Below are 23,700 nucleotides of genomic sequence, written 5' to 3'. Positions count from 1 at the left end.
CTACTAAGACGATTTACGCCTGCCTATGGAAGCGTTTTGTACTATGTTGTACAGAGAGGTCTACTGAACCTCTTCCTTCTTCACTCTCTAATATCCTTCTTTTCATTCTGTCACTCGCCCAACAGGGTTCCCCCCTTAGGGACTCTCTTAAGGGCTATCTTTCTGTCTTATCGGCTTTTCTTTGGTTGCCTGACCAACAAACTTTGTTTAAATCTCCTATTGTACATAGATTCCTAAAAGGGCTTGTACATATGTTTCCACTTACACCCTTTGTTATGCCCCAGTGGGACCTTAATCTGGTGCTCACATTTCTCATGTGTGCTCCTTTTAAACCTTTATAAAATTGTCCTCTCTGGCTGCTCACCACCAAGACAGCCTTCTTAGTGGTGATCACATCTGCCAGGAGGGTAAATGAGATGTAGGCTTTATCATCAAAACCGCAGTATCTCACTGTGTATCCTGGTAAGGTGGTTCTCAGTACTTATGCCTCTTTCCTCCCTAAGGTGTTGATCCCATTCCACCTGGGCCAGAATATCACCCTGCCCACCTTCTTTACTCCACCGCATCCTGCTAAAGAAGAGGAGAAACTCCACCATCTGGACCCAAAAAGAGCATTGTCGTTCTACCTTGACCACACAAAAGAGTTCTGGGTGGATGACCAACTCTTTGTGGGGTACGTTGGTGCAAAGAAGAGTCGGACAGTTCAGAAATGAACCATTTTGCGCTGGGTCATTCTCTGCATCAAGATCTGCTACGCATTGGCTAAGAAGCAGCCTCCTGAGGGCTTAAGAGCTCACTCTACAAGAGGAAAAGCTGCCACCACAGCATTAGCTCGAGGTGTACCAGTCCTAGACATCTGTCAGGTGGCAACGTGGGCCCCCTTGCACACGTTTGCAAAACACTACTGCCTGGATAGCCAAGTGAGAAGAGATGGGCATTTTCCTCACTTGGTCCTACAGGACTTTCTTATATAAGGTATATGTCCGCAGCCCACCGCCAGGAGATTATGGCTTGGGCATCTATTCAAAGGTATGGAATCTGCAGCTAGAAGTCTCTATCAGATGAACAAGTTACTTACCTTAGGCAACAAATTATTTGGTAGAGACTCTATCTAGCTGCAGATTCCTTACATCCACCCCCGCCTCCCCGCTCTGAGAATCTATTATGTAGTTTCAGATTTTTACCCTTTTTCAGGGCATGTCATTTCGCACAGACAAACAGAGAAAGTTAGTTCTTCCATGACTCTGCGTTTCTGGCGTGGGAAGTTGTGGAAAAGAACTGACATACGCGCACCGGGGTGGTGCCTATGTAGAAGACTGTGATGTCACAGATGGCTCCAACTACGCTGTCGGCGCCACGCAGAGCCAGACAACGCACGTCGATCTGAATGACGGCAGCCGGCAGCGCACGCAGGGTACTGCTCAGCAGAAAAAATCTGGATTCGAAACTGACACGAGGGAATTCAAAAGTAAGGAATCTGCAGCTAGATAGAGTCTCTACCAGATAATTCAGTACCAAAGGTAAGTAACTTGTTCTTTTGTACGTTTCTGTCTGGATTTGGTGAATTTGAATCTGGTTGTCATCTTTTTTAAAGCACATGTTATCTTACAAACATTTACAGGGGGGTAGGTATAACTCTAGTAAGCTTCTTTGTCTCTGTATATGGCAACTATGCTTAGATTCGAGCATTCTCACTTGAGTAATCAGTAGTTACTCTCTGTTTTTTCAGAAATCAGATGTATAGAAAGTTTGTGGTTCTCATAAAGTAGCTAACTCTATAGGTTCTGGTTGTAAAGCATCAGGTAGTGCTCTTTAAAACTATTGTTCAGGTCGAATTTTGTTAGTGGCTGACCATAGGTGTCTACTACTGGAGTGTAGGCCGAGCCCGCAATTAAAGAGAAGCGTGTCTTAATGTGATCCTCATGATTAACTATATTTGCTCCAAGCACAGCTCGAGGAGGACAGGTGAAACTGGGCTGTTGGTCCATTTCTAATGAACTAAAATGTGTTTTTCATCTATGAAATTAAAAGTAAAACTCCAAATGATCTGGAATGATATCGTGTGACAAAAATAGGATTGTGCGTGTACCTCTTTCAACCATGAGCTGGATCACAGGTAAATCCTCAAAAGAGCACTAATGCTTTGCTGACCAGACGTAGAGATCCTACCAAATTCTATTTGTCTCTGGTTCATGGGGTCAGGCGTGCTCACGCCCACTCAGGGGCAGTTTTAAGTAAACCTTCCGGTTATACATTAAATGTATATGCTTCTCTGGTTTTGGAAGAAATGCATGCCCTCTTCTCCAGCAACTTTACAAACCACATCAGGAAAAGCAGTGTCTAGTTTTACAACCTGCTATAAAATGTCCTTGTGGCAAATCTTTAGCTTTAATAAAAGCTCAAACTCAAAAATGTCCAGGAACTAGAGACTTAAACCTGATAACAGGACAGATAAGAAAGCCTGTCAATGGATCATTAAGCCCTCCATGTTTCAGGATTTTTTTTTATACTTTCATTACATGCGCAACTTACATTCAAAGTGACTTGTTTAAATTAGTACCTCGGAAAGCTGAAGAGTCACACCCTCAGTAATTACTTTCTAAAATTAACAGCTGTTTAAAAAAAATATTAGTAGTATTGGAAAAAACTGTTTAAATTATGTTTTTGTTCGTGTGGGTGTTTAACTGTATAAGTCCGTAAGACTCAACTAAGGCCTCATATATGGCATAATAATTACAAAAGTCTTCCATCAAAAGCTACTATTAATCAGTACATTAAGAGGATCTGTAGCAGTTGAGGTCGTGTGGTCAACAGAACTGATAAGTGTGACTGACTCGCCACCGCCAAACAGGGAGTGCTGAGGTGCCGCACAGCTGTTGTTGATATGTATTGGTGCACAATGGGGATGAGTGTTTTCACTGAGAAACAGTCGCAAGCAGTCTATAGGCACTTCTGACATACACCATTCTGGTGTTGACGCTTGGCTGCATCATGTAGCTGCTTAAGTATAGCTTGTTTAACATTCGTGTCTAAATGATGCTCACACGTTCTCAAACAGATAGTGTGAATGAGTAACATTATTTAAAAGATGAACGCCTGTCATGCATTGAGCGCCCCTCAGATGGTCTCCATGTAGTCAGGATCATGGAGATATTGTTAAGAGTCATACATAAGCAGCCTGAATCCCTGTGAGCGTCCTTCACCTGCCTCTCAGAGAAGTGTGTTCATCATCTTATGCAAACTTGTCTCTACCCATCCCCTGATACACTTCTGTCTCTGACTACCCTCTGATGCCTTCCTTTCTCTCTCCTCCAACAGCTGAAGGTGACTGAGGAAGACCTGTGGATCCGATCCTACGGGCGCTTGTACCAAAAGCTCTGCTCCACCTCGGGGGACATTCCCATTGGCATCTACCGCACCGAAAGCCAGATGTTTGCAGCCTCAGAGGTGCTTTATGTGCTGCTCTGTACCCAACATCACCACCCTGAGAAGCTCTTAGTCAATTCAGATTACAATTTTAAGGGAGGCTGTCTTTTCAGAGCTGCACACACAGTGGGGGACGCTAGTTCCACATATTTGGGCAAGATTTATTTACATTTTTTCATCAGAGTTGCATCACTTTTTTGAGAAAGTCCAAAATGTACGGCGGAATTTACTAAGCCACGCAAAGCCCAATTTGCGTGGTTTAGTAAAAAAGATGAGTAACACAGGGTATTGCATAGTTCTGCTTTGCTTTACCTTGGTTTGAGAAAGTGTTTCATGGGTAGCGCATGGGCATTCCCCTGCATCCACCCATGCATTTGGTGCAAACACATATACACTGTAAACCTGTGTTTGCATCAGAAATGATGTTCCTACCCAAGGCTGGCGTGACAAAGAGAAATATTTTTATTTCTCCTTGTCACTTTCTCTTTGCATGTATGCTGCATTCAGCAGCACACATAGATAAAGGATTAAGGCCTATATTTAAAGGAAAATGACGGAGCGCAACGCTGCACCCAAATTGGCAGTGCAGCGCTCTGTTATTTTCACAACGCAGGGATGGGCCCTATTTAATTGAATACGGCGCACCCATGTGTTGTCCCCTACGTTGCTGCTAAATTAAGCTGCCAGCATCAACGCAGGCATCCTTGCACCATCATGCAAGCATGTCGGCGTTGAGGGATTTGATTGTTTATGTGCAGGAAGGGACACCTTCCCACGCATAAACAATCATGTCTGGCGTTTTGCTGTTTCTATGTGTACTGCAGAATGCAGCACACATAGAAAAAGCAAAAAACGAGGAGGAATAAAAGTATTCCTCCTCGTTGCACCTTGCTAAGGCCACCTTTGGGGTGGCGTTAGATTTTGGCGCTGCCTCAGGTTTACGAAACCTTGTAAATCTGAGGCAGTGTCAAAATGCAATGGGTGTTGCTGTGGAACACATCCACAGCAACACCCATTGCACGCCCCATCCACCCAAAGGGCTGGGTGTGAAGGGGTTGTATTTACAAGGTGGCCTTAAGCCACAAAAAGTGCTTAACGCCACCTTGTAAATACGGAGCAGGGCATAGCACCACCGGAGCGTCACAAAAAGTGACCCTTCAGTGGCGCTAGGGGCTCATAAATATGCCCCTAAGTCTCTAAAAATAGTTTTTGTGAAGGAAGGTATCTCTTCCTGCACTAGACCACAAAGCAGCACACTTGCGTTGTGGTGAAAGGTGCCTGCACTGGCACTAGGCTGCCACAAGTATGCCAGCGCAAAAGATAGCAGAAGTGTGCCATATCTTAGTAAATATGGCACACTTCTGCTATCTCCCTTTCATGCAACGCAGGATAGCAAGTTCCCTTGCTGTGTTCCGTTCAGTGCTTAATTTGTAAATAAAAACATGCTAGTGCCCAAAGCTCCACTTTGAAAGACGAGGCTGCTGCAGTTAAATGTGCGAGCACTGAACACTGAGGTAAAGTGACGAAATGTTTAATGTCAAGATCTGGGACATTTCCTAAAAATAGAAAAGGGACTACAAGTTTACTTCATCCTAGTACACAGAATGACAGCGCTCATCAGTATAAGATTAAAGCAGAGGCACTAAGAACATCATTAATTTACAATTTTTAAAGCCAGTCATGCTTCCTATTTAAATTGCTTTCTTACAACAGCTGCTAATTATCCCTGCTTTGGAAAACATAAAAAGGGGAAATGAGTTAAATTTTCCGAAATCTGCGAGAACAGCTGGTATAAAACCGGGACTGTCCCGGCACATCCGGGACTCCTGATCACCTTATTCTGAGGCAGCATAATCCTAAAGCCATCTCCGGCCTCTTTAATCCATTTACAGCTACTCCCTTCACCATCAGCTCACTCTTGCAGCTTTCTGCTTTCTCCCTTTGTGTTGCTTTTTCGTTTTTCTCTTCTTGCGTATTTCCCATGTGTCGTTTGCTAGCAGTAAATACCTGATGCTGAGAAATAAATGCTGGCCCTCAAAAATAAGTGCACGTGCCGCCCACCGGAAACCACTGGCTTAAATTAAGCACTGGTTGCATTGTATGAAAAGTTAGCAAACCTGGTCCTTAGTTTCCAGTTTTGACAGCTCATACATATGCCTTTATTGCTGCATTGTTTTGCCTTTCCTCATCACAGACCCACACTTATCAGCTCCCACCTCCACTTTCTGTCTCTTTGCTCCTTCCCCAGAACACAAATTATAGGCTTCCTTTTTCCTCGTTCACTCTCTTCATTTAGCCAGGCACATATGCGTTTCTTCCTTCCTACCTGCCTCGCCTTCCCTTCACCATCAGGGTGGTATCAGCACATCATATACTGAATAAATACTATCTGATAAAAATATTATGCAAAATTATTTTAAAACATATCAGCCTATTAGAGTTAATATTATAACATTTCCACCCAATGGTACAATATTGCCACAAATTATATTTAGGACACACTTTTTCTTTTCCTTTCTTGCTTTTTCTTGGGCTCTGTACTGAATTTAGCCAGAACAAGTGTTGGAGCTGGATTGGGTCGTAAAGGGAGGAAGTATAATTGTCCAAAAAGGTTCATATGAGGTTGAGGCACTATAGTCTTAACATACTCTGTGTTTATATTCCATAGTCCCAGGTCTCGATCAGTGTGGAAGACTGTGAAGACACCAGGGACACCAGAGAGCCCATTGTCTGTCGGATAAACCACCGGAACTCCACGTCGAGTGACCAGTCTGATCACCCGCTACTGCGGCGCAAGAGCATGCAGTGGGCCCGGAGGCTGAGTCGTAAGGGGGCCCGCCAACCCAATAAATCCGCCACAGAGAGGATCAGCCAGCAGCGCATGACACTCTACCGCCGCTCAGAGAGGCAGGAGCTGAACGCCCTGGTGAAAACACGCATGAAGCACTTGGGTCTCTCAGGAGCTGGCTACAGTACGTCAGCTTGTGATTATGGGTTGAGAAGATGGGACCATGGCTTGAGAAGTTGTGATTTTGGGTTGAGAAGCAACCTAGTGTAGGATAGGGTTTCTATTTGGGATCTGTTGGAGAACAGAATCATCTTGCATAATGTCAGATCTGAGTTGAAAAATCCCGCCCATGGTTGATAACCAGGTATCTACTGGTGCCTCCTCAAATGCCCAAGAACATTAGTATCTTACAATCCACCTCTGCATCTTATTGTGGTGTAAAGTGGATATACTTTTATCCCCTACTTCAAATAGTGAAAAGTTGGGCTCCTGGTCTGTAAAAATCTACAACGGCCTGGAATTGTTTTTGGCACACCAATTCTGGTTACATGGTTACTGAATGCCAATGTTAGGAGGTGCACAAACAATTTACTGGCCCGTATAAGAGCCAGCTAACTGAGCAGCCCTATTCCTTATCTTATAGTGTATAATGCGAATGAGCATATTACTGCACAGAGTGGCCGGAAATCCTTCTCAGGACAGAAGCCAACCCACAGTGTTCCTCTGTAACACAACTAAAGTCCGGATTTACAAAACGTACTTTTTTAATGCAAACCAATGCAAAGTATTGCAGTAGGATTGACAATCCAACGCAGGTAGTGATTTGCTTTGAGTTGTAACCTAAAGTAACGCAAAACTGTGCAGTGCGATGCTCGCATCACTTTGCACCAAGGGGGCGTTCAATGGGTGGTGCATGGGTGTTCCATCTAACCACCCATGGATTTTGACACAAATCCCTATCATCAAAGAATTGTAGACAGGCATTTGTGCCAAAATCCTAAAGGCAGATGTAACAAGGAGGCACGTTTTGGTTTCTCCTTGTTCTTTCAACTTTGCATGTGTGCTACATTGTACAGCACACATGCAAAGTGGGAACCACCTTAAAGCATACTTTTTGCACAGGAAGGATCACCTTCCAGCAGAAAACCTATGCTTCCCAAAACGCAGAGACCTTTGCACTATAAAGAAAGGGATCTTTATAGGCTCATTGCTGCCCAAGGTGCACCAGTGTGGGGAGAGCACAGAAAAGCACCACCTCTTAGTGGATGTGGCATTGTTCTTCTCTCTCATGTTCACTCAGCAAGTAGCAAAAACTTTACTAGCTGCCCTGCTTTGCAGGACTTCTATGCAAACCTAGGCCTAGGAAAACAATTTATCAATTTTCCATTGACTGTTATTATGAAGGTGCTAAACCCATCCAGTAATCCTTTAAGAGCATGTTTGAGAACGGCGTGGACCATTCTTCGTCGCCTGTCTTTTTGATGATGCTAACTCAGCTCACCTCTTGGGCCTAGTTGCCGGTTTGGTCCCTTTCTCACGCCACTATTTCCCCATGCCCATTGGATTACAACGTTCATCAACCTCTTGGCCTCACGTTTGCAGCGTACACTTGAAATAGCCCACCACAGCAACTGACATTTGTGAAAAGCCCGCCTTAGCTAGCACGCCTGGTGCAGCTAACTGCGTCTTGACTTACGCCATCTGAAAAGGCCACCGAGATTAGCGACTTGCCTCCTCTTGCGCGTCACCTGGTACTCCATGATACTGTTTCCTTTGAATCCTCCCATGTACCTGCTGCTCTTCAACTCTGTCCTTCTCTTCCCACGCATTATGTCATGCTTACCTGCTCCAGTGCAGTGTAAACTGTCTTCACTAGTTGTGTGCAGGATTTATGCACTAAACACAACTAGAGGGTGTCTGCCACAAACATCTAAGACTGTGCTCCCATCTAACCTTCCCGTCTAGGATAGCTAGGAGTACACAGTGATGCACCGGCGGCGCACGGATGCTTGTAAGTAAGCCCCTGAGAGCGCTGTCTGATTCTGTATTGACAGAAGGATTCATGACAGAGAGCAGCACTCTCTACTATGTATGTTTCTGCCACTATGAAGAAAGTTACGTTTTGAAAACATAAAAACGCATCACACAGATTACAACTGTGCCAGACATTGGGCATGTTTTACACTCTATTAATACGTTTTTGGTAAACAAAAAGATGGGGATTATCCGGCGCAAATGGTGTAGTAAACTCTTTTTAATTTTTGTTAAAATAGTTGAAGCAGGTAAAATCTGGTGGTGAGTGCATGTGCAAAAAACTGCAGTAAGCACAATTTGGCACTGGTGTTCATCAGGCACAAACACCACGTCTGTGTGTTTTGCCCATCTCGCCCAAATCTAAATGATACAATAAGCATAATGCGCTTAAATTCCCCCAGCAGTGATATAGTCCTAGAAACATAGAATTTGATGGCAGAGTGCAGGTCCTCTTAATGGTCTGGTCCATGCATACTTGAATGATAGAGATCAGACCTAGAACACACAAAAAGTGATGAGAAGAATGCTGGTGAGTAGCCTAAACCACTGACAATAGCTCCAATGTGGCATTCCAACCCATCATGTCTCACCCACTGTGTCACCCTGGACACATGCCTGTCTTATGCACACCACTGGCCTTACCTCTGTCAATGACTCTTGGGTAGCATGCAAATCGATCATTCTCGTCCACTATGTCACTCTGAGCAGAGGCCTGCATTAGGCAAATCAGTACTAACCCTGCCCATCACGGAAACAGCCCATCTTGAACTGCCAGATGAGGCCCCGTCAAGAAGGAAACGCAAACAACCCCAGACCAGTTTCAGCTTTGTTAGGCCTAGCGTGGATCACGTGGCACAGTGAGCACGGGACCCATGTCTGGGCATACCTTTTTCCACATAGGGTATTAGAGATCAGACTGGAGCACCTGATTTAGAGTTCAGTGGTAAAGCCAATCCCCCAGTTTCTTCAGAAATTTGAATTAAGGAGGAGAATCCACTGGTTGAATCCCCACCACATGGATAATATTGTGAATGGAATGCAGGCAGTCACATTTCTATAAGTAAGCTTGTTAGAAATGGATTAGCACGATGGACAAAAATCCTGTCTATACAGTTCATGTGTGCATGTTCCCTGTTTTCAGTTTGTCAAGTTGTCACTTACGGGAACATACATGTGATTTGCTGGGGAATTAAACATGACTGAACCGTTTGTAGGACACTTTGTTAATCATAAGTTTACTTTCTCTCTTTACAGTGGACATGATGGACCATGACAACACTCTTTCGTACATTCTTATCAACCCATCCCCCGACACTCGACTGGAACTCAATGATGTGGTGTAAGTTGTCTCAAACTCTTCTTGCCCTACTGCGAACTACAGGTTGATCTTTTCTTGAAATTTCCACTTAGTTCCCTTCTTTGCTCTTATCATACATCTTCGAATGAATGAATGATTGCATGACATATTTCTAAAGTATGAACACCTGCTCTAGTTAGGGTTTCTGGGTGCTCCAAATCACTGTTAGGGAAACGACCTTTAGTTGGAATTAAAGAGCCAAGTTTTTAGTTTCTAGAGGAATAAAGATTCAGAAGTAATATTATATAATTCTCTAAGGAGTATATTCCAGTGTTTAGCAGCTCGGCAGGTAAGGTACTGTGCCCCCATTTTGTAACCCTCTTTATAAGAGGTGGTTGTTAAGAGGTTTGCAGTGGCATCCACTGATCTAAGAAAATGACTGGGTGTAACAGTTGACGTAAGTTTGAAATAATAAGGTCCGTTGTTGCCAGTTGCTCTAAAAGTGATGGGTAATTCCTTGAATGTGACTCTTTTATTCGCAGGAGTCAATGAATTTTCTTCAGATGTTCAATGTTGTGGTGATGTCTCGGGATGTTAAGAACCAATCTGGCTCGCATTTTTAATGACCTATGGACAGTAAATTAGATATTGAGGCATGGACCACAGAGCGTTTCTGTAGTCCAGACGGACTGTTATAAGGTTATGAACTACCACTTTAAGGGAACTGACTGGCAAGATATCTAAAGGTTTCCTAAGAGATTTTAGGAATATGAAGTGGGTTCTGGAAAGTACATTGATTTGAGGTTCAACAGAGAGAACATTGTCAACTTTTATGCCTAGTTTTCTAGCTGTCATAGTTGATATGGGAGGTGAGGTGAGATCCTTCGTCCACCAGGCTGGAGACCAGCTTGCATTGCCTCTGCTTTGGATAAGAATTTCAGTTTTATCTGAGTTACATTTTTGACAGTTTCTTTGCATACATTTGCAGACATGTTAGAATTCCTCAACACATCAGGCATAGAGAAAAAACTGATAATAATGCCATGATTCCTTCTCTGTATTGGTTCCCAGAATTTGTGGTAAATCTGAAAGGAAATGCTGGAATGCAACTGCTGTATATTCATCTCTTACTGCTTCTGGCTCCTTTGTCTATTTACACAACTGACCATATCTTTCCATTTGTATTTTCGGCCATTAGTTCATCTGTTCACCTCGCTCATTCTCTTCTTCTCACAATGTATGCATTAGATTCACTATCTTGAACTATACGCAAGATCGATATAACATTTTACTTAAATTTTTCTTTAGACACCTGTACATATGTTGTGTATGGAACCTGGTAAGAAACTGCTAAACCTTTAGGGCCAGATTTATCAATCTTTCCTCTAGTGCAAAGTCCCCCAATGTGATGCAAACCAGCACAAAGGGCCAGATGTACGACCTTTTGTTTTGCGACTCGCAATTTGGATTCATTTGGGATTCGCAAATCGCAAAACATAATTTACACTAGTGTTAAGTACACTGTTTGTGATTCCCAATGGGCTCACAAATTACCTATCTCATCAATATTCATGAGGTAGGTCGCAAGTTGCGACCCCATTAGGCGTGGCCACACTCACAGGGATGGTGGCCTGCTGGGGAGAGCAGACCACCATGTATGTGACTGCTTTGTAAATAAAGTAGTTTATAAAAAAAAAATGAAGCCCATTTTCCTTAAAGAAAATAGGATGCACTTCAAAAAGAAAAATGAAAAGTTTTCTTTTCAATTTTTCAGAGTAGGCAGTGGTCCCTGGAACCACAGCCTGCTCTGAAAAAGCATTTCCGCTACTATTCCCAAAGGGGAATGGGTCCCTTGCGGACCCCTTCCCTTTTGCGAATGGGTTAACACCAATTTGGAATTGGTGTTAACTGCGATTATTTTGCGACGGCATTCCCAGTCAGAAAACAATCAAACATACCATTCAGATTCGGTATTAGGAAGGGACGCCCTGAACATGCCCCATCCTAATACCAAATCGCAAAACCCAAATTGCGATTTGGTAACAAGTTACTGTTCACAATTTGGGCTTTGTACGTCCAACAAAGCATTTTTCTAGTCGCAAATGGGCCGATTCTTTAAATCGGCTTGTTTGCTACTAGAAAAATGCTTCGTACATGTGGCCCAAAGTCTAGATAAAGTATCTCTATTACTCTTTCCTGTTCTTTCTATTTCTCTCTTTCGTTCTTACCTCTCTCCTCCCCTTTCTCTGTCACTTGTCCAAGCCTGGTTACATGTCTCCCCTCTCTTTCTCCCTCTATCTCTCTCTCTCTCTCTTTCTCTTTCTCTTATTGTCTAACTTGCCATGACTCTCAACTTCAGACCATCTGCCTTTACATACATTTGTCTCTCTTGTTTGTTCTCCTACTCTCTTGTTATATCTTTTCATATTTATCTCTTTCATTCCCCCATTTGCTTGCTCTCCCCCGCTCTTGTGTGCCTATGTGTGTGCACTATTCCAGGCCCTGGTTGGCCCACTGCTCTCATTCTTTCTTTCTTTCTTTCTTTCTTTCTTTCTTTCTTTCTTTCTTTCTTTCTTTCTTTCTTTCTTTCTTTCTTTCTTTTTCTCTCTTTCTTCCCTCTCTCCTTTGTATCCCCTTTTCCGTATGGCTCTCTAGATCACTGTTTCTTTCACTGTTTGTCTCCCTCTCTATTTGTCCACCACTCTTGCTCATCTTCTTTCAAGCTGTTTTATTTATTGTCTCTATCCCTTTTTCTCTTTTGCAGACCATAAACACCAAATATGTCTTTCTCGTCCTCTACTGTTCTCCCAGATCCTGGTTGCCACCCCCACTCTCTCTCTTTCTGTATCTTGCACATTCCATCTGCCTGTCTTTCCCTCCAGGACATATTCCCCACTCTTCCTTTCACATTTCCTCTCCCTTTCCCTTTTTCTTTCTGATTATCTCCTACAATCTCTTTTCCTCTCATCTTTTCCCCCTCTCTCTCTTCCTCTCACTCTCCCTATCCCCCTTTTTTGTCCCTTTCTCCCCCTTTTGTACTCATATTCTCCATTCTCACATTCTCTTTTATACTCTTTCACTTTCTCTTTTCACTCTGCCCTTCTCTATCACTCTCCTCTGTCTCCTTCTCCCTCTATTCCCCTCTCTCCTCTTCCAACTCTCTCTCAATCTCTCTCCTTTCTCTCTCTCTCTCTTTCACTCTCTCTGTCTCTTTCTGTCTCTTCTTTCATCAAAAGAATACCCAAAAAAAGTTAACTTCAGGAAAATGAGGTAGTAGGTGAGGGATGGGTAATGGTGTAAGGTAGATGTAAATAATAAGGCACCTAAATGCACGTATGTATGCATCTATATATGCACTAAATGCAATCCTAGTTCAGTGTAACCCCAAAATGACAGGTTTGAATGCCAGCTGAGGCAACTCAGCCTTTCATTATCGAAAGGCTCTTGATATTCCTACCCCTCTGAATGTACCTATTAGTGCTATATAGAAAGTGCTGATATTAAAGATCTAGAGTTTGACTGATTCTCTTCTTCTTCAGGTATGTTATTCGTCCAGATCCACTCACTCTAGCCTCCAGTAGAAACAACAGCCGGAAGCCAAGTGTCACCCGGTCAGATGGACATTCTTACGACACAAAAGATAGCACCCATCTGTAAAGCCTGGAGAATTGTAGAGGACTCTTACCTTGTGCCATGTGCAATACTCTTGCCTTTCTGCAGTCGGGACTTGAAAGGCGGGAGGGGGGAGAACCACCACTGTGAAGTGCACCATACAAAGATGGCGGCCTCTGATCAACACATTCCAGCTTCTCCCTCTCCTCTCGAAAGCCACAGCTTATACTGCCAAGCGTATTCTGCCAACTAGTCCTTTTCCTAACTGTTTGAGCAAAGTCTACCCAGATGCACAGGGTAGTAGCAATTTCATGGCTGCTGATGATACTTGCTCTACACAAAGAATGATCTGGAGGCTGGAGCTGCACCTGGAACCTTACAACAGGTTGGGTTTACAGGGCAGGCGTGGTGCTGGCCGACTTAAGGAAGGGAATGTTGAGAAATCATAGACTTTCCATTCTTGAACGTATCCCTCAGTGCCTGAGAAAGACTATCAAAGATTGTCACCCATTGGGAGTTCCGTTAAGTACCTGCCTCCTTGCAGATCCACTCTGAAGGGTGGCTCTGATGACCGGAAATGATATGTCATTGTTTCAACTGCACATTTCCTTGGGTTTCTGGAGACCACTAGGTTTTCATGATGTGACACACAGGGGTCATGACCGGTGATGAGGATGATGATCACCATAGTGAAGAGTGGTTATCAACACTAATGAAAGTAAACAATGGAAGAGATGTGCTTGGAGTATATGGAAACCCATCACATGGTGATGGTGGACTTGTCATTGCCATCCATGTTGGAAATTTGTTTGGTTTATTATGGTGATGACATAGGTGTCCACTGAAATCAAGTACGATTGGGCCAAAGGTAAAGCCATTACCATATAAGGATGAAAAAGGAATCTTGCAGGGGCAATACTTAAAGACTGACCCAAACTTTCTAGTGTGTTTAACAGCATAATTTTGCATCCCAAAGAATTTGGAAGCCTTTAGCATGATAGGCACTCATAGTCACGTTCTTTGGAAAGAACTAGATGGTCTATGGTACCAAGGAGTTTACTTGTATGAAATCAAATAGAACAGGGGCTGATGAGACCTGTTGTAAGGTAAAGAACGGATTAAGGGGATTAAGCTCTTGTGCCTGGTGGTTTGGGACATCAAATCACACTCCCACCAGATTGTTCATGGGGAAGCTCTTGAATCTTTGGGCATCTAATGGCAATGAGCTAAAACCTACCCCTGTTCTTTCAATTCAACAATGCTAACATGTTCAACATTTCACACTTACCATTTATCAATTGGGAGAGATTATATTTAAGTTGTGGTACCCAACGTAGCAAGCCATCGGGTTCCTTAGGTGTGATGATGATGGTTTCTTCTCTTATCATGAGCAACATCATTGGTTTGTCAATACTCTAAGGGCCTGATTTAGTGCTTGATGGAGGGGTTACTTCATCAGAAATGTGACAAATATCCTGTCTGCCGTATCACAAGTTCCATAGGCTATAATTGAAAGGTAATATGGTAGATGGGATATCCTTCACGTTTGAAACACAGCAACCACCTCCACCAAATCTAAATCAGGCCTTAAGTGCGACTTGGCAATTAATCACTTACTATCCTGTCATTTTCATTTTTGCATGACTGTTTCCATTGTGTGCGGTGCTTTTACAGGCACCAGGAACCCCTTAATATACTTGGGACCATGGCTGCTCACAATCTTTTCTACCTCTTAGCTTTTGCCCCCTCCTATGAATGCCATTCCCAAGGATGGAAGTGCAATGGTTTAGAAACTGTAGAAGGACACTATATCTGTAAAACGGTAGACGTTCTTACCTTTTCTCCTTCCCTGATTGTCCCCGGTGCATGATCTTCAATAAATTCTGGTGGATTTGGCTAACTTAAGATGTTGTTATATGTAGGACCTCCTTTACCACTTTCTGTAGTTCTTCTGTTCTAATTGTTTTATGTCTGGTAGTACGCTCTTTTTACTTAGTACCTGACATAGTCTAATAGCATCAACAGATGTTGGATCCACTGTGTGTGTTCCCTTTGACTACTTCTTCAGGTAAAATACAAGATTGACCAGAGTTCTGCTTATTGGGGGTGTGCAGTTTGCTTCTCTTGATTACGCACACTTTATTACTCATTGCTTCATTAATCTTCATTGCTCACAGTATCACACTGGCCATGGTTAAAATTATATTCACGTCAGTCTATTCCCTTCCTACAATTAGTGGAAGAGTCTTGTTTCTGGATCCTGGTCCCTTCTCTATTTGTTCAGTCAATGTTGTTTGCTAGCACTGTCCAGTAACTGTCCTAAAGAGTTAGACATAACCAGTCACCCATCACCAGCTCACAGAGGTTATCTCACCACACTGCTTCTACTAGCTGATAGTGCAAGTTCCTGTATGCGTATGCTGTGGTGGAATGCTGGAGGGAGTACTTGGAGACTATATTTTCTTTATGGCTTGACGTTTATTGAGTCGGTTGTGGTTGTACATGACTATCCTCAAGCCTTCTACCTCGCTGAATCTCTACAACAATACCATCATTTGTACTGAGTACACCATCAAGGTAATGTTGAAATGTATTTTACTACTATTGAGCCAAATGTCTAGACCCTACAATTACATCAACCCTTTTAATTGAAATTCAATATTACTAAGTTAATTATCTGAACAAAAATTGCAACCCTAGCCTTAAATCAAATGAAATTACATTAACTTTAATTGCTAGTCATATCTGTTAGGCCAACTATAACCCTTCTTAAAATTAAATGAAATGAAATTGAAAGAGTAACCTTAACCTAACCCTAACGCTCACTATAGCACTATCAATAATATGTTTGTTTGATGGAAATAAATAAAAAGTAGCCGAATCTAACTGCATGGTACTCTTAAGCTCAATTTCAAACTATTTTAAAATAAAAAAGGTACATTAAATATTTAACCATAATAGTTGAATTAATAATTCTGTTAACCCATTTAAATTAAATATGTATTTAATACTTATTCTCTTTAAATTCGTTTAACTTTTTTACACTACTTTAAACTGCATAATTTACCCTAAAACCCTCATTGATTTGAATGAAAGTAAATGTAACTAAACATTTAACTCACACACTTGCTTAATATACATTAAATTAAAGTAAAACCCCCTAAACCCCTCAGTTATATTAAAGTACCAGGAAAGTAAATTAAATTCCATTGTGGTTACTTAAATCAATGTAGAGGCAATTTCAATACCGTGACATTGATGCAGTGACCCAACCCTGGAAGTAGCATGGAAACAGTGAGTATCTACCATAGCGTGCACTAGGGTGCCAGAGTGCTGTATTTTCAAATGCTGGAGTGGAAAAGAAACTCTTGAAAAGCACTTTAAGGTTTGCATTACTGCAGTACTCATTGTGCCAGGCACGGCCGATTACAGTAGTGCTCTATGTGAGTATAGAAATTTGCTGTGCGATGTACAGTATAATTTGCACAAAAGACTGTCAGATCAGGGCAGGTGACTAGGAAGAAGTGGTCCTCCTGTGATTCAAATGAAAATATCTGCCCATCGGATAGTTTTCAACCGACCAATTGAGGGTTTTCTTTACAACATTGTATGCCATCTATTTGGTGCCTTCTAAAGGTTTCGATTTAGGTTAAAGGCAGTGAACCCTTTGGGGTGACGTACATCTTTGAAGTCATGTGCCATCCTTAAGCCAAAATAGGTTGATAGGGTGGAAGATACTCATCCATAAATCCCCTAGTGACTGAGACATTCTGGAAAAGCGCAGTGGTCAGGTACTATGCCTTCTACAGTAAGACACAGGTCTCTTGCTAACATACGGCCTGTACCCTATTTGGTAAATCTGGTAGCCCGACAGTGCAAGGCATCCCAAAAGGATGTGTGACCCCTTTCGTTACCAAATACTTTAAACTGCACCACGTGGAAGCAGTTTGGCAACGTCTTACATTTTATATTGCAGTTTTGACCAAAACCTGTTATTAAAAGATATTGATTAAAGTTATTTTATGAGAACATTTGGAGAAAAGATGTGTTTATGTGTGTCTGTATGTGTGTCTGTGTGTCATCCTTGCAAGCACATATACACAAGATAGGAGGAATTGGAAATCATCAGAGTATTGTACAGAAAGCATTTCTTTCAGTGCAAGACACTGATACCAGGTAACTCATTTCATATACTGTGAATTACCAGTATTCTAGCTATGTACAAATTGGGAGAACAACGCATTACTAACGAATCAAAGACAGATGTAAAAAAAAAAAACCCTTTTCCTCCGATTAATTGTATGAGATATGAGGTGGCAAGAATGCCCTCTGCTATGAGGAAAATTCACAGTGGGCTTCTAATTTCATAGGACTGTACCATGTAAAGTGGAGGATCTTGGGCCCATATTTATACTTTTTTAGCGCTGCTTTTACGTCATTTTGTTACGCAAAAGATGCGCAAACTTACAAAATATAATTTTATTTTATGTTTGTGCCGCTTTTTCGATTAAAAAAAATGACACGGATGCGGCACTAAAAAAGTGTAGATATGGGCCTTGATCCCTGGAGTTTACCATATAGAAGCAAATTCCTCCAGGCTACATCACATTTATTCAAACTCTTAGAACTGTAATTACTTTTAGCCAGCTCTGCTTGACCTCTGAGGAGGAGGGCACTTGTCATTTACCCCAGTTATTAGTTGTTACTCTCATGGGAGAATGGTGCTAATTTCTCTTTGAGATTTTGCAAATCCTTTGAGGCTAGCTTTTTGACTTCCTCTCTGCCTCAAGCCCATGATGCATTGTCTTGTCTCTGATGCTGTTCCTGATCTTTGCTAATTATGGAAGGTAGGGGTGGTGCTGGCATGAGTTGGCTATTCTTGACCACTGAGTTTGGCAGGGGGCATCGGTAAACAGTAGAGCTCAAAACAGTAGAGTAGAAGAATGGTGAACAATCATATTGCCCTTTCCCCAAAGGTTCCGCTCTTTAGCCCTTCTATGGAGTTTGGCATCCTGTTCTACGGCACCATGGTTCAAGGGGTTGCTGCTGCCATGCCCCTGACTCTAATGCATCCAACCATGCATTGAAAGGGTATCTGAATATACTACTTTCTAAGCACAAAAAAGCGAGGAAACAAACACAACACCAAATAAATGCATTGAGAATGTAGAACTGAGAATGTATAAAGAAAAAGTCTAAAAATAAAATTCATCAGGCCTTCCCTTAAAGTTACGTTTGAGTCACCCATGAAGATTTTTAAAGGTTTTGTACCATTTCAAGTCACGTGGGTTTGTATTTCATTGTTTAATGCCAGCATTTTTGAGTCCCTTGTATTGCTTTAAGAAAAATGCCCCTGGCAAACATTGTGTCTTGTCGTATTCTGCTGCAACTGAATATCTGTTACCTACCCTCCAAGTCAGGAAGGGGTGGGATGGTCCTGTTTTTCAATGTGTGTTTTGTAACTGCTGTGCCAGGGGGATATTGCACAAACGTTTGAAGTGGGGGACAGGACTGATGTCCCCAACCACTCGGTGCACCCTTATTCTGCCATTTACATGCAGCCATTCCACAAATAAATGTCCAATAATTTCCACATTCAGCGGGTGTGGCATGTAATGTGGGAGTTTCCTGTGATGGATATTATCCCAACAGGCATTGCGCGTGAGGATGATTACACTGTGACCTTTGGAAATAAAAGTACAATAAAGAAGCCGTGATGGAAGGCTGCTAACTGCACCTTTGGTTTGTGTGTTTTTTGTAGACACTCTTTATGTGTTGGCTCGTGGTGAATCAATTGTGTAGTGAATACTCCTTGAGATATCGATTTGGAGAAAGGCATATTTAGACACGGGGAAAACAACTACAAGAAATGACATGTCACTTTTACCCCGACTGGACCAAAACATTTAAACTCACAAGGTGCTATCATCAAACATACGATGGTCCTGTTTTTCTGGAAGTTCTGGATTTGGTGAGGTCCTGTCGTAAAATTCTAGAACAAAATTTCTCCACCGAATCATGAAAATATGCATGCACAAAACATATCAAACACCGTTATGCACTTATAAGATGCACTTATGACATGTATACACATATATACACCAGTACATAGCTAATTACAAATGGTAAGCAGACTAAATTACACATCAGTCTGGTTCAAATTAATGGTTAACTTGAGCCCAAAACAATTACCAAATTGCAAACAAAACCTAATAGTTTGTGGCTGTCAGGTTATGGTCAAACCAAAGCTATGGTTTGGTTAATGCCGATAAAATTGGTAAAAAGATATCGCGTGTGTGTGTATAGAATTTAAAATTGGGATGCATTGCTGGTGATTGTAAGTAATGATTAACATGTACCCAGACCGTTCATCAAATTCAGTGTGACATATTAGTTGTCTTGTTCCTAAAGTAAGTTCTCCTTAATTTGGACTCAGAACAATACTAAATTCAAGTCAAAATAGTTGTAAATAATTCTTACTAAAACAGGAGCCACATGGAAGACAGGGGCTACCCAGCCTCAACTGTAGTGGGTGAGGTTATTTGCCACGGGTGTCCTGTTGTCGTTCTGTGGCCTCGAAAACGGGACCGAGTACAACACTTTCTGCACTTGACTCTAAGGATTGGAAGGGCAAGCAGCCACAGGTTTCTCAGGAAGATAGTGTAGGGGCCACCAACAATTCATTAACATAACCAGTGGCTTAACATAGGCCCCTGAGGTGCAATGGGTGGAAGGCGAGCTCTAACATAGAACCCTGGCCTGAGAGCTCCTGAGTCGGAGGGGGGCGTCCATGTACTTTGAAGGAGGGACCTCTCAAGTTTCATGACGCCTCGGAACATAATGTCACACTGAGTGCTTATCTGTTTTTTAAGAAGAAAGGGCCTTAATCGCACCGAATAACTAACTACAACACAATTAATGCAAGAGACATACAAACCTGAAAACTATGCTTTGAGAGCTATGACCCTGCGGTTGAGAACCTTTATCTATACTATCTGTATCTATACTCCTCAAAACGCCACAGGTTTTGGGCAAGGCTTAGACAGCCTAATTTCTCTCGAACATGAATGACAACTTTAGTTAAAGGTCTCTTTACACCTTTGTTGGCAAAAGGTCTTAGAGAGCATGACAAACCCATGCCCTCCTTACCAGATGCCACCCTACTCCAACTTCCTCCTGTAACTTTCTCCTCCTTTACAGACCTCCACCTAAAAACTCCACATTCCCAGATGTTTTTGTAGACACAGTCTCAAACCTTATTACACTATACTCCAACCTATGCATTCTTGGGGATCTAAACATTTGGTTTGACAAACCCAATATTCCCCATCCAAAAGCTATCACCACTGGCCAAGTCGCATTGAACCTACATCAGATTGTACACAATCCCACACACATCGCTGGTCACATCCTAGATGTCATTTTTGCTAAGCCTGAACTAGTTACTATTCATGGCATCATGCCAATCACTTGGTCAGACCACTATTTGATAACTTTCCGACATACAACTCCACAAATCAACACACCCCACAACTACTTATATACATACACCTATCGACCATGGAGCAAACTCAATTTGGATGACTTAGAAACACAACTAACAGCCAACACAGATCTAGATACAATTAATTCTGTGCCAAAACTTTATGAGTGGCTACAGGAAGCTTTTGAAATCCTAATACCACTCAGAAAAACTAAACACAACAAAAGAAAACCAACACCTTGGAGAAACACAGAACTTAAAAAGATAAAGCAACAAATCAGAAAGTTGCAGCGGACCTGGCTCAAAACAAACAGTCAAGACAAACTGCAGCTACACAAACTTAACAGGATGTACAAATCATCAATCAAAAAAGCTTAAAAAAGGTACTACTCAGACAGAATTCAAAATGCTCAATCTACAACCAAGGAATTTTATAAAATTCTCAATGAATTTTGAGAACCTACATGCTTGGAAGGAAGTCATCCCACTACTCAAGATTTCACAAACAAACTGGCAGCTCATTATACGACCAAGGCAGACACATTGGACTCCTATTTAAAACAGAAGAAAACCATCAGCACCAACCCCTTTCCTAAAATACCCTCTAAGAATAAACCAACCCAACCTCTACAGTCCTTCAAACAAATATCCCAGGATGAATTAAAGGATTTGGTCAAAGCAGGCAGACCTTGTGGTTTCCCTTCTGACCCTTGCCCACCACAAATCTTCAAGAACATTCTTCTATCTACTTCTGCTGCCACACCTGTAAGAAGAATCATCAACAACTCTTTAACTTCAGGAACTTTTCCTGTAGACCTGAAAAAGGCATACATACGACCTTTATTAAAGAAAACAAACCTAGACCCGCAAGACCCCAATAACTACAGACCAATCACAAATGGACCTTTCCTGGGCAAATTGATAGAAAGAGCAGCATTCGCCCAGATGTCACAATTCATTGAAGACAATTCTATTCTTTCAGACTTCCAAACTGGATTCCGCCCAGGAAGAAGCCCTGAATCGGCACTCATAGCAATCTGGGATGATCTTAAAAACACAGTCGACCGAAATGGAGTTGCTGCACTACTTCTCTTGGACCTCTCAGCTGTCTTTGATTCGGTTGACCATGACATCCTAATTCAAAGACTCCACGAAGCCGGCATACAAGGGATTGCTTTCGACTGGATTACTTCCTATCTTCAAAAAAGATCTAATATCATCCACTCGCCCCCCTTCTCGTCCGAACCCTACCTCAAAAAAGCAGGGGTCCCCCAAGGGTCAATCATCTCACCTTTGCTTTTCAACATCTACATGATATCTTTACCGGAACTGATCAATGATTTCCATCTCACATGCTACTACTATGCAGATGACACACAAATACTACTTAAATTAGAATGCCCCAAAAACATTGAAAACTCACAAATCTTCAGTTGCCTCAGAGCCGTTGATCAGTGGATGACCTGGAGCCATCTCAAACTAAATACCTCCAAAACAGAACTACTCATATGTGGTGACTGGAAAAATTATGACCCTCTGTGCGTCTGGCCTGATGATCTCGGACCACCTCCTCAATTATCCAAGGAAGTTAAAAACCTAGGAATCACCATGGATTCCAAGTTAACTATGAATGCCCAAGTGGACAAATTAGCACGAACAAGCTTCATCACCTTGAAGATTTTACGACGCATCTTCCCCCACCTCGGATTTCCACACAAGGTGCAAGCTACTATCTCGCTTGTACTATCCAAACTGGATTATGCCAATGGCCTCTACCATGGATCATCTCGATCTATTATGAAAAAACTACAACGTATCCAGAATTCCGCAGCTAGGCTACTACTACATGTAAAGCCGCAAGCCCACATCTCCCCTGCCTTGAGAGCACTACACTGGTTGGAAGATGCACTTTCAAACTGCTTTGTATCACCCACAAAGCTATACATGGAACAGGACCACTTTTTATCAGAAACAAAATAACCAAATACATCCAACAAAGAAACCTCTGCTCAAGATTGGCACCCCGCCTTAGAACACCACCAAACAAGAAAAAGACTATAGGTGGTACATCCTTCTCCGTTCAAGCAGCCAAACTATGGAATTCATTACCCCCAACTATAAGAGCCACAAATAACTTTCTTGTCTTCAGAAAACTACTCAAGAGTTGGCTCTTTCCTTCATAACCACCATATTCAAACAACTATGGACTGCATATGCCTATGTTGTCAAATATTTTTTTCAGATTATGTGTATATTTCTAGTATAGTTTCTTTAGAAAATATGTATCGCTACTATGTCATAACAATAAAATACACACACACTCTTTAAACCTGTTTGACTAAGTACATTTTACCCATGGTTCTAATTATGTATTGTATGTGCATGTGTGTGTGTATTCATGTGTGTGTGTATGTGTGTATGTATATATATGTATGTATGTATGTATGTGTATATGTTGTTTCTGTGCTTGGCATGTTCGTGGGTCATTGCATGGCTCCTGGGCGGGTTGTTATACTAGATATCTATGAACTCCTGCTCTCATCTTATCACACTTATCTACCCATCATCATATGTCATGTCTCTATCAAACTATCCTCCATTCTCACTCTGACTCATCCCAAATCCTTTCTACTACTTTGATCTCCTAAATAACTCTGCCTATGCTCTTCCCTCCGCTCCCACATCTAACTCACCAAACCTCACTCTACTACCGTGACCTCCCACACAACCCTACTAAATTCTCCCACATTTATCTCACCCTGCTACTATGCTCTCCCTAACCCTTCCACATATTCTTCCCTCCTCCATCCCCCTTTACTCATCCCAAGCCTTTGGGTTGAGTAAATTAAGGATATACTCCCAATTAACACTTCTGGATTTCTTTCCTCCTCCACCCCTCCAGTCAATCTAACTAACAAACTCTCATACCCGCGGCTCAAATTAACTCATAATAATGCTAAAACTGTACTCATTATTTCCCTATACTAATCCATCACTAATTCTTGTTGGGTTCCAGAGTAGTGTGCTACTCACCGAAAAGCACTTCGACGTCTCGTCACG

At 42.1% G+C, this 23,700-nt stretch overlaps 1 protein-coding gene across 1 annotated transcript in view; it reads left to right on the top strand.

Annotated features, from left to right (window-relative positions):
* Nucleotides 1-18,874, top strand: part of LOC138293872 (potassium channel subfamily T member 1-like) — a 577,968-nt gene extending 559,094 nt beyond the window's left edge. The window contains exons 26-29 of the mRNA XM_069233172.1: nucleotides 3,319-3,447; nucleotides 6,095-6,398; nucleotides 9,503-9,587; nucleotides 13,085-18,874. Coding sequence (XP_069089273.1) covers nucleotides 3,319-3,447; nucleotides 6,095-6,398; nucleotides 9,503-9,587; nucleotides 13,085-13,202 — 636 coding nt within the window. The 3' untranslated portion in view covers nucleotides 13,203-18,874. The remainder of the gene's footprint in view (nucleotides 1-3,318; nucleotides 3,448-6,094; nucleotides 6,399-9,502; nucleotides 9,588-13,084) is intronic.
* The last annotated feature ends 4,826 nt before the right edge of the window (nucleotides 18,875-23,700 follow it).

The sequence above is a fragment of the Pleurodeles waltl genome, chromosome 4_2, assembly GCF_031143425.1.
Source record: "Pleurodeles waltl isolate 20211129_DDA chromosome 4_2, aPleWal1.hap1.20221129, whole genome shotgun sequence".
Lineage (NCBI taxonomy): Eukaryota > Metazoa > Chordata > Amphibia > Caudata > Salamandridae > Pleurodeles > Pleurodeles waltl.
Note: the sequence above shows the minus strand (reverse complement) of the source record. Positions and strands in the feature narration are given on the sequence as shown.